We start from the raw sequence: 17,101 nt of genomic DNA, 5'->3' as shown, positions 1-17,101 counted from the left end.
AGAACTTCCTGGCTTATTGGTACCCAAGATTAATGCTTCCTCATGAAAAAAAAAAGAAATCTATCAACATCTCTCAAATTGAGCAATTCCTATTACTTTTCTTCAAGAAAGATCTCTCAACAGAAATCTCATCTTTTATCACAATTAGATTACTTTTGATTTTAAGGAGGTTAGGGTAAAAACTTTCTCAACTATTTTTTTTAATCTTTTAAATTAAATGTAAAATTTAAGTTAATCTCACCTCCTAACAGTGAACGGTTACTACTTAGCTTTGCCAGAGTTCTTATGGTTAGACTATGCTTTCAGTAGATTCCATGCTGTGGCATATCTAACATTATGGTACTGCCCTCCTTAGCTTTATTTTGTAAACATACCGAATTGCTTTGCATCTTTAAATTACATATAACTTGATCTCATTTCAGGTGACATATCAATTTTGTGACAGTACACATACACATTTGCACAACATATAGTTCAAACAGCCATACTCACTCACTGTTTGACAATGATTTTGATGTTTGCTCTGTAGCGCTCTCTAGCTTAGGTAGGACAGATCCATGTACAACTGACAAAAAAGGGAACCTGCAAACTGAGCAAGTCGGACATTGTTATTTGAAGGCACTTGACAAGTTCTCGAAGTACTCAGTATCTAAGTTGCTCCCTGCTTCCCCAAGGCTTTTTAGGAAGTGGTTGCTCAGTTCATCTGCTCTTGGGAACCAGCATGTCTGCTCCTTATTGCTGCTTGATCCTGTAGCCTGTCCTTCTTCAGCCTGGTCCTAAAAATGTTCCACCCCTAAAGCTTCTAGGTACACGTGCACACACACAGCCCCAAGAAGCGTGGCCTAACAGATCTCATATGGAGAAGACCACCAAAATGGTATTTAGGCAAGAATAAGTTCAAGCACGCTACAAGGATTCAATGCTGGCTGCACACAGGAGTGCTGCAGCATTTAGTTACCTGCTGAAAATGTTTTCACTGATGAAAGAGCAAATTCTGCTTACTCTTCTCAACAATTTAGCTAGTACTTCCCAATTTAATTAGGGAGGTGATGGTAGGATACTATGTTCTACTATGCATTCAGACATTCTTATGGAGCCTCCCCATTCTAGATAATGATACATTTTCCCAGATAACTCCATTTTGCAGCAGGGAAACAGAGACTCTACTGATCTTCTATTGTATAAAAGGCTTTATTGGCCTACTGGATTTTACACCATTCTCTGGTAGGAGGTAAACAGAGAATATTCTCAAAGTAAAAACATGGTCAACAAAGTCGTATCATGAAATTGCAAAACATTGCATGAAGACAGATGGGCCTCAGGCACAAAAATATTTCTATTACTACAGTGCCTTTTCTGATGGTCTTCTCTTTCTTCCTGGGAGCTAACACCTATACACAGGCCTGCAGGCTATGCAGAAAACTCCACAACCAGATTATATTCTGGTTATTCACTAGTACTCCAGGGCAAGTGCTGGGACAAACTCTACCCATGGAAAATAAACACTGTCAAAATTCAGGAAATCACAGCTGTTCATGCAGTTCATAATGATTTGTGCACACACACACACTGAATTCAGATTTAGTCATTAGGCTCCTATATACACAGTGGTATACACTCTTTCTGAACAGATTTTCCTTCTGCCATATAGATCTTTATTTGTAATAGAAGGCAGCAAGATACACTCAGTCTGTCTCAAAGATCGTGGCCTGCATAGAATTTGGACAAAAAGTCTTTAGGTCGTGGAGTTTCCGTCTCGTGGAAATACCTCATGACATGAGTCCTCTGCTTCCATACACTAATAGTTTCTTGAAGTTCCATTTTTCCCTGTGCACAAACAAAAAAATGCCTTAGACTAATTCTTAATTAGAACCGAGTTCTAACTATATACCATTGTAAAAGTCATTTGTGTGCTCTTTGGCTTATGACCACATTTAATCTTAAGAAAAGCTTTAAAAATTTAAATAGCTGCTGTACTCAAAAGATTCCTTGCATCGTTTATATGCTGTTCTTGTCTTAAGATTTCAGTGCTTTCTGTCCTACATTAGCAGATTGGTTGTCTCTACTGTACAGCTTCCCAGCCCTGTGGAATAAGCAAGGGGCCCTGCCCTCTTTCTAGAACCTAACTTGTTTCTCTTGTCCTTGGCACCCCATAAGCACGTCTGTATAATATTCCTAACTTTCCCACATCTCTATTTAAAAGCACTTTTGGAATACCAGCGCATTAGCTGTAAAACTAAGTAAAATTACTGATAAGTGCTCTGCACCGACATCACTACCACAGAGATATTAATCATACCACATTCTTCACAACTCTAGCATAATAATTATTGTACTGGCTTCAGAGGATAGCAGCACAGTGCAGAATCAAACTGTCTGGAGGTATCACCTAATGTAATACGTAGAACTCTGTTTCTAGACTTTCAATCATTTAAAGATAGATTAGTGGTCTTGAAATGCATGAAGCACCACAGATGAGCACGGTAAGGCTTGGTTGGAAGCTTTCTAATCCATTAGAATTGCAGAGTTCAAGTACTGCGGCCCAGACAAGTTTCAAAGTGTTACCCTGCTCTTGGTATTTGCATTATTCCTTTGCTTTTCTTATCAACAAGCTCTGTCACTAGAGAGAAGTCTTTTGCGGTCCAAATTAGCTTAGCTCATCCATAAAGCAAGCTGAGATAAAATTGATCAGTTAAATAGCTCCTATTATCCATCACACTCACCACCAATTACCCACTTTCACCTACTGTGGCCTCAGTAAGACAGAAATAATTTGTTTGTACCTTAATAACCAGCAAGTCAATCACCCGAGGGTCTGTAACATGAGCATTCTTCATGAACATCTCCCGCACCTTGTTACGTCCCTGTTTCACTGTGATGTCCAGCTGATATATGTGTACTAGAAAAAGCAGAGAACACTGACAGAAGTTATCTAACTTGCTCTTAAGTTTTTCTGCTAAAAGTGTTCGGTTCCAACCCTACGAGATCCTACACTTGCAGTGTCTGCCAGCTTAGCTGACTTTACTAATGTAAAACAAATACCCAACACAGTCACGATGCGAAACCGGTGCAGTTTTAAGAAGGCAGACAGTGATGCCACACATCCCTATCAGGGAGAATTAAACGTGCACTTATCCTCTACTTAACCAGAAAAACAAAACCGATTTCACCCGGTAAACAAGCGTGCGGAGGCCGGACCTCCCCTCAGCATCCAGGCACGGAGAAAGTCGGGCAGCCAGGGCAAGGCAAACCTGGCAGCGTAAAGCGGAGGGCTGCGGTGGGGCGAGAAGGGACCCTGCACACGCTCCAAGACACGGGTAAGCAGGGCCCTGGACTGGCCCTTTAAGAAGCCAACGGCGGCGCGACGGCCGTTACGACCTTGAGCTCGCGCTCTCGCCCGCTCATGCGCGGTCGGCGCTAAGCCCCCTCCTTCCCCTCACCGGTGTTGGGCACCTCGCGGTACCAGGCTCGGTACAGCTCCCTCACGCGTCGCTTCGCCTCGCCCAAGTCCCGGCTAAAAATCGGCTTCACGGCCGTGGACACAACTCCTTTGCCGGCCACCGCCATCTTGCCGCGACCACCCCCGCCCACCGCTTCGCATGGCGCGCCACGGCCCGCCCCTTCCGCGGCGTCTCATTGGGCCGCCGCGCTGCCACTCCTCAGCTTTTGGGCGGGGCGCGCCCCGTCGCTGGCAAATAGCGGCGGCCCGAGGCCCTCCCACGTGGTCAATCGCCGCGGGCGGTGGGGGAGGAGCAGAGTGTTTGTGGCTCTTCGCCGCCTCCCGCCGCGGTGGCTGCCGGGACGTTTCCCAACGGCTGCCAAGAGCTAGGGCCGCCGTTGGGGTAGCGGCCGTTTCTTCTGACGGTGCTGCGCAGTGCAACGCTTGCTGCCGGCGTTCCCTGACGCGTGGTAGCGTTCATTTTTGTCCCGAAGAACTCTCCGCCTTGTCCGTCAGCACCAGACCTGTGTTCTGCAGTCGTCCTTTCATTTGTTCCCTTTTATCTTAGATACACCTGTCTAAGCCATTCTCTCAGGGTCGCTTAGGTAGCCTTTGAGTTTGTGAGTTTGATGTCCTTAGAATGTATTTTTCTGATTAACTCATGTTTCCTTTGAAACTTTTTTTTTCCTGAAGCACCAGGGATTTAGGATGTTGAAGGCCATTGACCAGGGAACTGTACTCATGGTGGCCAGATTCTTCTATTTAGCCAGGGGCAAAACCCTGCTTCCAAAATACCACCAGTTGATATTCACACATTCAGATTGGCTTTCACTCTTCTGAGTGTGTTCATGCATGTTAAAAAAGAAACTCCCTGCTCTAGACATACCTTGGCTCCTAATCCAGCGATATGATTGCTGAGATCTCTTCTTTCTGACTATTTTTAGGTTTACTTCACCGAAACTTCTTAAAAAAACATGACTTCATGCTGGTAACTTCATAAATATTCAGTTCAGGGTCACTGAACCAACCAAACAGCACTAAAAGGATCATAAAAGAAACTGCATTCTGGTTGTAAGCAGAGAACTATCAAGTGAGTATTTGAGGCTGATGTACAGCAGAACTGTGAGACAACCACAAGGATGAGAGGAGGAAAAAATCCCAGACTTTTCAGATCATTTTTATTCTTTTGGATGATTTTGTGGATGAAAAGCATAAATTCCTGCTGAAGTTATATCAAAAGTTACTAGCAAGTATTTGCATAATTCAATAGCTTTCATAGCTTCTAACATTTACTATTAGAAGGATACCTGTGAGTGTGTGCACATACAGATTTTTTTGAGATTTTTAGCTGAGACAATGCTACTGAGCTCCTTTGTGCTGCAATCTTTCCAGTCACATGGTTAAAATTTAGTTCCTACTAATCTAAACATCAGCATGTCTGATCTCCTTAGCACCTTGCAAGCCATTTTGTCAGAAATATCACAGGAAGAAGGAGAAAGCTACCTCTGAAATCTGTTCTGTTTCAAACAGCAGCATATCCCCATCCCTTTATGAGTACCAAAGGTGCTGCCCAAGAGCTCACTTTATATAACACCAGAAAAAAAAGCATTTTTCAGAAACTAATTATGTAGGCGACAGTAAATCTAAACAGCAGGATTCTTCTCTAAAAATAATTTGCAGAAAATCCAGTATTATTTCACAAATTATCTGCTTTTGGGGCTGAGACATAATATTGATTATTTATGGATACTGTATTTACTTTTATCAGAGACTTAGTATAATATAGTGGTTGTCAGGCCTGTAAATGAAGGCAGAATATGCAATAGCAGAAGTAATGAAGGGGTTATATATTTATCAAATGGTAAGCTTTTTCAGGAGCGCGATCCTGAAAGCACATGTTCCCTTGTATTTAAATGTCACCTTGTGAGAACAGCTGAAGCTCTTGCCCTGCCCACAGACACCACATACCAAATCAAATAACTGGCAGTGAGTGAACTGTTTCTGCAGGAACTCAGCCAGAGCTGGACTCCCCTGGGCCCCAGGAGGAAGGATATACAGAGGCACACACTGCCCTGGCCTGGCCAGCACAGCGTGGAAGACCAAGAGTGGCTGTGTGCAGTGGGGCAGACAAGGAAGGGAGTGGGACTAGAGTATCTCACAGGTTTTTTTTTTAACTTCTTTTCTTCTAAAATGAGCAAGAGCAAAGGATTGTCTTTTATCTGATATATCCTTGTAGTACATTAAGCAGTAATTTAGGAGTAGTATTCTTTCATTAGTTATGTGCTGTTTCCACCACTAATGACAAAGCCCAGCCGAACTACAGCATTCTCTTTGGGTGTAAAGAGAGCAACGTGCACTTATCTTGGGACAGCTCGAAGTTGGTAGGGGTATGGAGCGCACGTGATGGCAAAGTAAGCATCCTGACGTGGCATGGGCTGATTCTCCGGGAGTACAAACGTAAATTTCTGCAGGAGAGCGGTAAAGAAAATAAAGAGCTCCATCCTTGCCAACTGTTCCCCCAGGCAAATGCGGCGACCTGCAAGAAAGGGAGTAGAAATTGTCTGTGAAAGAGAACACTAAAACACACTGAAACCTTTGCGGGAGAAGCACCTTCTGTGTGTAGCCACAGGATGGAGTGAATCAGAGGATCAATAGATTTTTTCGTTCAGGGTGGAGGGAAGGAAGAAGGTAAGTGCTCTGTTAACCAAGTCCAAAGGGTACAGATGCTCCCAGCTAGTTAGATGTGGACAGATCCACTGTATGTGCATAGGATTACAGAATAATTTAGGTTGGAAGAGCTCCCTGCAGGTCTTGTAGTCTTATCCTCTACTCCAGGTAGGACCAGACTCAAAGTTAGATCTAGCTTCAAAACCAGTTCAGGTTGCTCAGGGCCTTGGCCAGATAGTTTTGAAGGGTGGAAATCTGCAGCCTCTCTGTCAGCCTGTTCCAGGTTTTTTCTGAGAGAGTTTCTGAAAGAGGCTTCCCACTTTCAGGAGGCAGATCATCCCTCCTGTTCTGTACCTGGCTTCTGCATGGGCAACTAGATCCTCCCCTTAGATTTACCTGCTGAGAAAGGCATGAAGGCCTCTTGTTTCACAAACTGCCCATTCACATCCAGGAAGTTTTCTGGGTAAAATTGGTTTGGCTTCTTCCAGACTGCCTCATCCTTTAGCACGGAAGACAAGTTGGTGATGACTGTCGTCCCCTGCGCTCGTCCACAAGAGGAAACAACTTGTGTGAGAACAGCAAGATTATCATGGCACAACAGATCAGTGCTGGTCTCTAGTCAATCTCTCCTCTAACAGCAGCTATCATTAGGTACTTCAGAATAAGGCACAGAACTCCTCTTCTACATGTAATTGAAAATAGAAATACAGCAGGGAACTTTCCCAACCCTGTCTAGTGCCTGTTCTGAAGCATTTGAACTCTTGTAATTTGTATCCTTACAAAGGCAATTGCATGCAAAGGCCAGTTTCGTTGTCACATTGTGGAAACAGCCTCCACTCCCTAGATTTGTTGTATAGCTGGAGAGAAACAGCTAACTAACAGACTTCAAAGCCCAAACTTCATATGGGCTGTGGAAAATTGCAAAGCTTCCTGTTTCACATGTCAATGTTTTAAGCTACAGGAGATAACGCAATGCTGAAAATAATATACCAGGCTTTCATTGCTGCCAATACTGTCAGGACAGAAGTGTACTTACAGTAGCAATGGACTGAATGCCAGTGGCATCTGAATAGCTTCAGCGTTTTAACTACTACCAGCCTGAGAAAGTCACCATATGCCTCCAAATAGCCCGTTATGCTCCTTTACCTTCCCCTTAGAACAGAAGCAGTGAAAGTCAGCTCATCTAGAGAAAAGCAAACCTTCTTGTTGAGCTGCCACTACAGTTGTTGGATTCCCACTTAACCAGCATTAACCTAGAGCATAAACGTGGCTGTCTGGTCTTAGCGTTTCAAAATTCCCCACTTCAGCACTCACCAGCAACTGATTCAAGGCTAGAAGTGGAATGTGACGGAGTCATGTTGGCCTCCCTCCCACCTAAGCCTGGCATCTGCACAGGGAAAAGATGCCACATTGCCTGTCTGGCCACAGTCACCTTGGGAATGAAGAAACCTTGAAAATCGACATCCCGATATGCCATATGAGGTACTCCAAGAGGAATGATATCCCCATAACGTTGTACTTCATGGATCACAGCATTGGTGTAGGGCATGTTCACTCGGTCTTCCGTTGTGGGTGATCTCTCTCTGCCAATCACTTTATCAATCTCTGCTTGGACCTTACCTGAGAAGACATTTTACACTGAAGACGATGCAGCATATTTCAAGATATTCCGCTTTTACTTTTGTCTAAACTTTCTGGAGCAGAGATTCTTCCTCTTTATTTAAGCAATTCCTGACACAGTAAAGAGCTAAACTTGACTGTAGCCTTTAGGAGCTATTTTCTGTTTGAATATGTTGTAGTAACATTTGGCTACATGTTTTTTTAGAATATTTCAGCTGTACCAGTATCAACTACAGGACAGTTACCCAGTGGAAGTGTCAGTGCTGCTGACAGTTACTGGCATCACTTAGACATTAGAAAGGGGAACCAGCACATACAAATGCCTGGTGCCTGACTGGACCAAGTGTTGATTCATCTAACTTCTGGGATATTTCCCTGATGCCCCAGATCTGTTCCTTGTTTGCCAACTCCTGATCTCATAGGCAGATTTGTGGGTTTTTTTTTTGTTTTGTTTTTTGTTTTTTGTTTTTTGCTTTGGTTCTGTTTTTTTGGTTTGTTTGTTTTCACTGCAGAAAGCAGAGCAACGAAGGAATCAAAACTTCCTTAGACAAACAGAAAGGGCTGGTTCAAGTTGTAGGAAAGCTGATAGCATGCACTCTGTAGACAGTGGGTCAAGCAGGACAAGCAGTTATAGAGAGAAGCAGAAACTAAAGGGAAATACATTGACTTTCAGTTGCTCAGAGCAATCTATAAAACTACTCTTTGTGCTCAATGTCTTTAATAAAGGTATTGTCACTGGACACCCTATCTTACCCCTCCTCTCTGTGGCTTCAAGCACACTTGGGCGTGCAGCATTAGAGAATTAAAACAGATTAGCATCTCTTCCACGTATAGGAAGGAGACTACTCTGGCCATGGAAAGTAGTATCCCCCCTAAGTATTAGGGAAACTGTCTCTACTGGTTTCTTCTAGACTCACAAACACCAAAGCTATTTCTTATTGCAAAAATCTCAAACCATGGATAGAAGATGTTCACTCTCCTTAGAGAAAAATGAGAGTTGACAGGAACAAGCCACATCTCTAACTGTCCTTTCACTTACTCTGTATTTCTGGGTGGAGAAGCATGTACAGAAACGCCCACCGGAGCGTGGTGGAGGTGGTCTCAAAACCAGCCATAAACAAGTCTGCTGTCACCATACGAAGGTTCTTATAATTGAAACCACTCTCTTCAGCCACCTTACCCTGAGTAAAGCAAAAAAAAGTGTGATTAGACCAAAGATATTTGCTGGGAAGTAAGAGCATTGTTCTAGAGAAGTACTGATACATTTTTGCTGACCAAAACATTTAGTCATTGGCAAAGTAAGTGTAACATAGGCAACTGTGTGTATATGATCAATGTACTTCAGTGACCCTGTCACCTCATGCATTTCAAAGCCATCAGTTACAGCCCATACCCTGAGAGATGAATATTATGCCTGTCTTCAAGTCAGAAGTGATCATCTTGTGCTCGCAATTCACACAGCAAGCCGCTGCTAGCTACCAGGACAAACTCCCCCAAAGGAGGGGAAACAGAATTGTTCAGGACTGATCAGATCAGAAAACCCATGCAGTGGAGAGCAGGCTGTGTTCATGTGGCATGCAAAATTAACTGTATTTTGAGGGAGTTATTACAGCTTTTCTCTACTTCTGCCCTGATATTTTCTTACCACTGGCGGAAAAAAAAAAAAAAAAAAGAATATTGGGGTACCATTGCTGCCTATTAAGTCTGCAGCACTAGTTTCAGTAAAACTGGTATCTCATCCAAATGTTAATTGATATCAAATATCTTAGTATATGAGATATGACAAGCTCCCTGCAAGAGTTCATCTGCTTGTCTTTTCTAATCCTTTTTATGCTTTTCTTTCCTAGGGATTAGCTTCTGGTAAGTTATTCTGCATATTTTGATGCTGTTGTAATATGGATAGCAGTTAAAAAGGTGTTTGGTGACTCAACAGTTATTCAAATAAAACACCTACAGGAAGGGTGTTATGGGACTGATCTGACCAAAATTAACCCAGTGGTGGGATTTTCCAGGCTAACTTATCAAGGGGTCTTAGTGAAGAGAAGAGGTATGTGACAAGAGGGAACGTAGTCAGGCTCAAATTTCATAAGTAAAAACATTTCTGCCACTGAATAGTACAGCTCAATGCAGAGTAACGTAGGTCATGTTGCGCTACCTGTGTGAGCTAGGTGATTAATACACACATGGGAGGTGCCTGATACCCCACAGTACAGCAGAATCCATTATGCAGAGAAGCAGTCTATCCTGAGAACTCATATGGTGGAAGTAATTCTCAGACAGAATTTACTATTATTGCTCATCTGGCACTTGAAATTTAGTGAATCCATGCACAGAAACATTTAGTGGATAGATAGGCTGACACATGTCACATAATTTTATACAGACCTAGCTGAATCAAAGGAGAGACTCCTTTTAATTTCAGTGGAATTCAGATTTAGGCCTTCATCTTATCCATAGAAGGGCAATGAAATAAACTAATTATTTATAAAGCAATTCAAAGACAAACATCCCACAGGTGATGCCATCTTTCCAAGTCATAGCTTGATTTGAAGGCAGGGTGCTGAGCAGGCAGCGGTACCAAAAATCTATCCTCTTGTTGCTCTTTTCTAAATGATTTTGAGCTGTCAGGTCATTAAGGCTCTGAAGAACACAAATTTTGCATGTTGACTTGTTGTCCAGAGCAGACTTAGAAATATTAGTGAAATCTCATTCATTGCCTTTTAAATGCTATATAAATGGTGTTTTGATTTTTCTATATACCAATATGAGATCAATTAAAAGTTTAAAAACTTGTTGCAGACAAACTGTAAAGGAGGAGGGAGCTGCTGCACAATCAAGGGAAACTGAAGATAGAAAATAATAGAATCATAGAATCAGTAAGGTTGGAAGGGACCTCTGGAGATCATCTAGTCCAACCTCCCTGCTCAGCAGGGTCACCTAGAGCATGTGAGGGTTGCATCCAGATGGGCCTTGAAGATCTCCAGAAAAGGAGACTCCACAACCTCTCTGGGCATCCTGTGCCAGTGCTCTGTCACTCGCACAGTGAAGAAATTCCCCCTCCCCACGTTCAGGCGGAACTTCATGTGCTTCAATTTCTGCCCATTGCCTCTTGTCCTGTCACATGGGACAACTGAAAAGAGTTTGTCCCCGTCCCCCTGACACCCTCCCTTCAGGTACTTATACACATTGATCAGATCCCCCCTCAGTCTTCTCTTCCCCAGGCTAAACAGGCCCAGCTCTCGCAGCCATTCCTCATAGGGCAGATGCTCCAGCCCTCTGATCATCCCTGTAGCCCTACGCTGGACCCTCTCCAGTAGCTCTATGTCTCTCTTGTACTGGGGAGCCCAGAAGCAGACACAGTACTCGAGATGAGGCCTCACCAGGGCTGAGCAGAGGGGCAGGATCACCTCCCTCGACCTGCTGGCAACACTCTTCCTAATGCACCCCAGGAGACCATTGGCTTTCTTGGCCACAAGGGCACATTGCTGGCTCATGGTCAATCTGTCATCCACCAGCACTCCCACGTCCTTCTCTGCAGATCTGCTCTCCAGAAGGTGAGCTCCCAGCTTGTACTGGTGCATGGGGGTTATTCCTCCCTAGGAGTAGGAACCTGCACTTGCGCTTGCTGAACCTCAGGAGGTTGCTCTCCACCCACCTCTCCAGCCTGTCCAGGTCTCTCTGAAGGGCAGCACAGCCCTCTGGTGTATCAGCTACTCCTCCTAGCTTGATATCATAAGCACACTTGCTGAGGAGGCACTCTGTCCGCTCATCCAGGTCATTGATGAAGAAGTTGAACAGGATGGGACCCAGTACTGAGCCCTGGGGGATGCCACTAGAGACTTCCAACTAGACTCTGTGCCACTGATGACGACCCTCTGAGCTCTGCCTTTCAGCCAGTTCTCAATCCACCTCACTGTCCCCTCGTCTAACCCACACTTCCTGAGCTTCTCTAGGAGGATGTTATGGGAGACAGTGTCAAAAGCCTTGCTGAAGTCAAGGTACACAACATCCACTGCTCTCCCCTCATCTACCCAGCCAGTCATTCCACCACAGAAGGCTATCAGATTAGTTAAGAGAACATGTCTCTTAAGACAGCATGAAAAAGTCAACACCTTTCTTCATGAGATATAAAGTGAAATGAAATAAATAGGAGAATAGTTGGCAAGATATATTTTTAGAGCTTCATGAGGAAAATCAGCTTTCATCAAGAAGCTTAAATAAGAAGAGGAATTAACTTCGGACCCTGAGTTCTGCAGTTCTCTTCCTACCTTCTCCATTTCCTTTAAAAATGCATCAGTGAAATCTCGGGTGTAAGCAGGGTTCCAGTTCTCCATGTGCTTATGTACAAAAACGTCTATGTAGTCCATGAACTTCTTTTGCCCTTGAAAGACTTTTTGTGGCACTCCAGGGATGCGCAACAAAAAAGGGACCACATTAAGAAGCTGGGATACCAGAACCAGAAAGAGAGACAAGACATTATGCAAAAGAAAAAATAATGAAAACATAGTACTGTAAAGCAACAAAGGGTGGCTTTTTACAGACCAGATTACATTATTGGGTTACCTGAGGCAAGAATCCAGTCTCGTCACGCAGGCTGTTTTCAAACGAATGTAGCAACTCCTTGAAGGTCTTGTCACCGTAGTCAAAACGCTCTCCATAGATGGTGGTGCAGATCACATTGCAGACTGCATTATTTACAAGAAAACGCGGATCAAAAGGACGACCTAAAAATGAAAATGGAGACCAAGCAAAGACTAAGCAACATTAAGCTATTGTAGCACAGCTATCAGCATAAGAGAATACACACACAAATAGCTTCTTGATGCCTGGAGGAGGAAAAGCCCCCAAACTGCTCAAAGTGGAAATGCATCACACTGGGAACAGATCTTCTCATCTCCTACTAGTATTTGGTTGATCATTGTTTAAATGAGAAACTCCCAAAGAAAAGCTAAGAGTTGCAACGTTGTGTTGTCATACACCAGGTAACACATCTCTTTGTGTCTAAATGGCAGGTGCTATGCTGCGAAAACTGTCCACTTCACTTTTATCAAGTTTAATAATATCAATATGTTGGCCTGAACTTCATAAAGGTAATAGTTACTCAATTCTAGAAATAATGATATTTTACCTCTACTGGGACTTGTATTACTTATTTTGACTGTTTACTTCCTATCTCAAACTGATTGGTGTTACAGTAGCCTCACTATGCAACATAGGCTTCAAGGCAGAGCAGGGACAATAATTGTTATGTATAGAGACATGAAACTGCATTCATTCAGAAAGAGAACACTGTGTGTGAATGAGAGTGGCTGTATTGTTACTTTTCTCTCTGCATCACTGTACTGCTTTTTTTGATAGTTATTTAGACCAGTTCCCCCATCCTTTCTGGATGTGACAAACCTTCTTCAGAACTGACTGCAGAGCACAGAAATCCCGCTTCCTCAATCACTCGCTCCTCCAAGGATTTCTTTCCCATCCCAAAGTTCCTCAAGGTAGAGAGTGTGAATTTCCTTAGCTCCTTCCACATATGCCCATATCTTGCAAAAACAATACCTGGAATTATGAGCAGGAAACATTAGGAGCGCTGATGTGTACGCCACATAAAGTCCACTAGAGAATAGCCAATGTGAGTTTGTGTGAATAGATGAAAGGGTCTGATCTTGTACAGCTCGTTTGTTCAGCAATTCAAGGGACTTGTTACCGCAAGTTACTTCTAATACACGTACATGGTTAGTGAAGATGGGGAGGGAACTCTCTGAGAGTGACAAGTGTTGCAAAGAAGAAAGGAATGTAAAATGATTCCCCTAAACTATTCAGAGCTGTGTCCTCAGCTTGTGTGAACTGGGGTAGCAGATTGTGCCCATGCACAGAAGCAAAGGATAGGAGATCTGAACAGGTTGATAGATAATACTCTGTTTATCCTGGAAGAAGATAATTTTTGTGCTGCTGGTGAAATGTACCTAGTGTGGTAGCATAAGTACTATCTACTGGGCAATGGGATCTACCAGCTTCAATGCCAGCAGGCAAATGGCACAGCTGATCATGTCCTCACACCACAGAAGAGGGGTATGCTAGTCTATGAAGCCATTCCACAGCCACTAACTAGAGCTGGGAGAATTTTTTCATCTAATCTGATTTTGTGGCCACAGAAAAGTAGCAGAATGTACAAGGAGAATGACCAGAGTGACATGAGAAGGAGGCACTGTGCTAGGAAAATCTTCCATCTACCTGACCCTCCCTGTGCTAGCACTAGCATGGAATGTCCATTTCCAAAGCACTTGCCTTCAGATTTACTTCCATAGCCAATGTGCTCATACATTGGAAAGTATGGCCTGTCAGCAAAATCCTCCGATCTGTGAACTAGGGCTTCCTTCACTGTTTTATAGCCATTCAGCACTACCAGATTGGTCCAACAGTTCTGGAGATGAAAGACGTGTCCAAACTTCTTATGAAGCTGCCAAGATAAACAAGTACATCACTGAAAATAAGCCTGCATGCAATTTTGCTAAAGAGTAACACCAAAAAGGAAAAAAAAATCCTTCCTTAAGACCTTTATATTTAGTAATTTTGAGGTGCTTTTATCAGGAAACTTTCAGCTGACAATCGATGGGAAACTCTCTGAGGGCAACAGCTCACAGCAGTGTCAAACATCAGCCGAAGTAGGGATCAGAGCAGTGTTAGGTGAAAAAGTCTAGAATACAGCAATCCTGGTGAAACTGTTGCCAAGCACAAAAACTTTGGATTTTGTGTGAAAACATGAGTTCAGGACATTTTTTGATATTTTTAAAGACTTCACACTCAACAGCATGTACTTTTATTTATTTTGGTCTGAAAGGCTAGGCAAGTTTTGAGTCCCTCAGTCTGTTCTGTTAGAAGGAAATACTGATGATAAAGTAATACGTGTTTTCTTTTATACACGTTTGTTCCCAAAGATCTGCCCAGAGGCCAGTTCTCAGCAAGTCAGTAGGAAAAGGCAGTCCCATGCTGGAGTTTCAGGGCAAGGAATATATATATAGCCAGCTGCAAGCTGTGCTGAAAAGATAAATCCTGACTTTGAATAAGAATGTTACAGAGATTTTGTGCATTGCTGCCAGGGCAAATGCCACAACAGATCCCTTTATTGGAACTGTCACGAGCCTGTGGGCGTGCTTAGGCAACCCACAGGGAATTGCCACTCTTGCAGCCAGGTCCCAAACCCGGAGCTATTTGGTCCCTTGCCCCTGCTTGTCCATCTCTCTGTTCCCTTGCCCCTACACCTGGCCACTTGTTAATTTGGGGCCCCAGTGATGAGCCAACATCACCCACTGTGGGGGTAAAACAGCATCTCTCACTGAGCTCCCACAAGCATTTGAAGATGGAAGCTGGCAAGCGCTGGTGTGGGGTTATTTGTTTATCTGTACGGGGCTCTGACTTGCTCAGTCCTGGACTTTGGAGAGGGCATTGCCCTTTGATTTTGTGCAAGAGTGAGAGCTCCTGCCTCTGATCGGATCATGCCTGGGCATCTCCTCCCCTCCCGGGCCCATGGCCATTTGAGGGGCTCTTTGTCACAGATTCACTCCCTAGGACCCCAGCTGCACCCAGCCCCTTGAGGGTCCCTGGGGCTGTTCCTGGTAGGATCTAGGGCTCACCTGGTTTAAGGAGAGGTGCGGGCTGCGGAAATTGATATGCAGCATGGTCCCAATGAATGGCAGGGAGGTTGGGCCTGGCGGGTAGTGGCTCCACTTCTTCCTGCGCATCATGAAATCCAGAAGTAAAGTGAAGACTGTGAGAAAAATTCCCAGGGTGGAGATGTTGTTCCAGCAGGTTGACAGCTGGGACCCCAGCCACAGAAGCAATGCCATTTCCTAGCCTGTCTGCTCCTCGGTCTTCCTTTTTTGACCCAGGACTGTTTCTGCCTCTCACTCTCCTCTTCCTCTCCTTTCCAGAGGTAGCTGTCCTCTTTTCCTTGCTTTCTCTCTCTTTCCCACCCGTTTTTCCCTCTGTCTTTCTGCTCCCTTCTCCCCGCAGTTGGTGGCCTGTGACTATGAGGATTGGCCTAAACCCCAGGCTCCTCCTCTTGCTCAGATCAGCCCTGGGGGAGTGGTGATGAGGATCCCTCCTCCTCCTCCTTAATGAGAGCTTACGAATTTTTTTGCCTTGCCACAGCTTCTGCAGTGGTGCCCTCTTTGAGGCAGAGCTGGGTGAGGTCCGGATGTTTCCGTGCCCTGTCCCGTGGCCAAGTTGGGACCACAGTTCAGAATAAGCAATCCAGTTTTGTTACATTCTCGAGTGATGATTTTGAAAGAGTTTAAACCTGTGTTGCCTTCACAGACAATTCAAAGGAGAAGTAGCTTCTAAACTCAGACTGTTTGGCTTTCTCTTTGTGGGGCAAATTTGTTCCGTTGGCGCTTGAGAAACCTCCGGCTAGGTTAAGCTTTGTCTTACAGCAAGCACTGAAATCACAGATATTGGCCTAAAACAGTGATCTGACACTTCAAAAATCATTTCTATTTCTGGGAATAATAATTATCCAACTCCACATGTCAGTCAGTGTGATGACCTTGATTTTTGTAGACCACAGCTCAAATGTGTGTGGGGGGGGGAGCAGAAACTATATTGCAAAAAGACCCTTAAATTTCCAGCCTTTGGGACAGCGCTAATGAAAACACAATTATGCAGATAGTTCAAATACTTCATAAAACAGCACAGCTGTGTACTCCTGGCATCACTGCCTTGGGAAATCTATAAAGCTCTCTATTATAACAGTCAGTTCTAGCTAAGAAGAAGCAATAAACCCATCACAGTTTGATCTGTGATCTCAGCATGAGCAGAGAAAAGCTCCTGATGGAGCAATTGCTGCAACAGTGATGGAGAGCTCAGACTGCAAAGTGCTGCACCTGGAAAGGTAGTGCAGTGACCTCTGGTCTGTAGCCACAGCCTCAAAATGCCCCTTTCCCAAAGAGGTTAAATGTTCATTATTTTTATGCAGAGGCTCCCTTGATTGGACTATGAACATGCACAATGGGCTAATCTCATGCATGTCCCTTGTGAAAGCAGCATGACCAGGATTCATCTCAAGTACAGGCAGCATGAGAAATAAACAGGAGGAATTACTCTTCTCTAAACACTTGCAGAACTATGACTTCATTTGGATTACAAGACATGGCGGAATAATTCCAATGACTAGAGAGGTGCTGTGGAAGGACACAGGTCCTTGGGGAATGACAAGCTGGAAGGAGTGAGGAGTGGTCATGCTCTACACAGAGGAGTGCCCAGAACTCTGCCTTGGGACAGGTGATGAGCCAGTCAAGAGTTTGTGGGCAGGACAAGAGTACAGAGCAGCATGGGCAGTGTTGGGGTAGGTGTCCACTACAGATTGCTTGATGAAGAAAAGCA

General features: G+C 44.1%; 2 protein-coding genes across 2 annotated transcripts; both read right to left on the bottom strand.

Moving 5' to 3' along the window:
• Positions 1-1,632: 1,632 nt before the first annotated feature.
• Positions 1,633-3,605, bottom strand: NDUFA6 (NADH:ubiquinone oxidoreductase subunit A6). Its single transcript, XM_062587111.1, has 3 exons — positions 3,441-3,605; positions 2,784-2,899; positions 1,633-1,827 (listed from the first exon to the last, which is right to left on the bottom strand). Exons 1-3 carry the CDS (start codon positions 3,565-3,567, stop codon positions 1,696-1,698), a joined length of 375 nt encoding a protein of 124 aa, XP_062443095.1. The 5' UTR covers positions 3,568-3,605; the 3' UTR covers positions 1,633-1,695.
• A 995-nt stretch (positions 3,606-4,600) lies between these two features.
• Positions 4,601-15,731, bottom strand: LOC134146644 (cytochrome P450 2D17). Its single transcript, XM_062587073.1, has 9 exons — positions 15,355-15,731; positions 14,009-14,180; positions 13,127-13,279; positions 12,290-12,450; positions 11,995-12,168; positions 8,766-8,907; positions 7,539-7,726; positions 6,503-6,644; positions 4,601-5,975 (listed from the first exon to the last, which is right to left on the bottom strand). The coding sequence occupies exons 1-9, from the start codon at positions 15,565-15,567 to the stop codon at positions 5,797-5,799; spliced, it is 1,524 nt and encodes a 507-aa protein (XP_062443057.1). The 5' UTR covers positions 15,568-15,731; the 3' UTR covers positions 4,601-5,796.
• Between the last annotated feature and the right edge of the window lie 1,370 nt (positions 15,732-17,101).

Source organism: Rhea pennata, chromosome 1 (genome assembly GCF_028389875.1).
Source record: "Rhea pennata isolate bPtePen1 chromosome 1, bPtePen1.pri, whole genome shotgun sequence".
In the NCBI taxonomy this organism is placed as follows: Eukaryota; Metazoa; Chordata; class Aves; order Rheiformes; family Rheidae; genus Rhea; species Rhea pennata.
The sequence above is the reverse complement of the archived record's forward strand: the minus strand, read 5'-3'. Positions and strand labels throughout refer to the sequence as shown.

Coding starts and splice junctions, on each gene's coding strand:
- LOC134146644 (XM_062587073.1), bottom strand. CDS start 15,567: ATGGCATTGCTTCTGTGGCTGGGGTCCCAGCTGTCAACCTGCTGGAAC. Junction 14,181..15,354: donor CGCACCTCTCCTTAAACCAG/GTGAGCCCTAGA, acceptor TTATCTTGGCAG/CTTCATAAGAAGTTTGGACA. Junction 7,727..8,765: donor TCTCCACCCAGAAATACAGA/GTAAGTGAAAGG, acceptor ATGTCTTCTCAG/GTAAGGTCCAAGCAGAGATT.
- NDUFA6 (XM_062587111.1), bottom strand. CDS start 3,567: ATGGCGGTGGCCGGCAAAGGAGTTGTGTCCACGGCCGTGAAGCCGATT. Junction 2,900..3,440: donor CCGCGAGGTGCCCAACACCG/GTGAGGGGAAGG, acceptor TGCTTTTTCTAG/TACACATATATCAGCTGGAC. Junction 1,828..2,783: donor TTGACTTGCTGGTTATTAAG/GTACAAACAAAT, acceptor GTTTGTGCACAG/GGAAAAATGGAACTTCAAGA.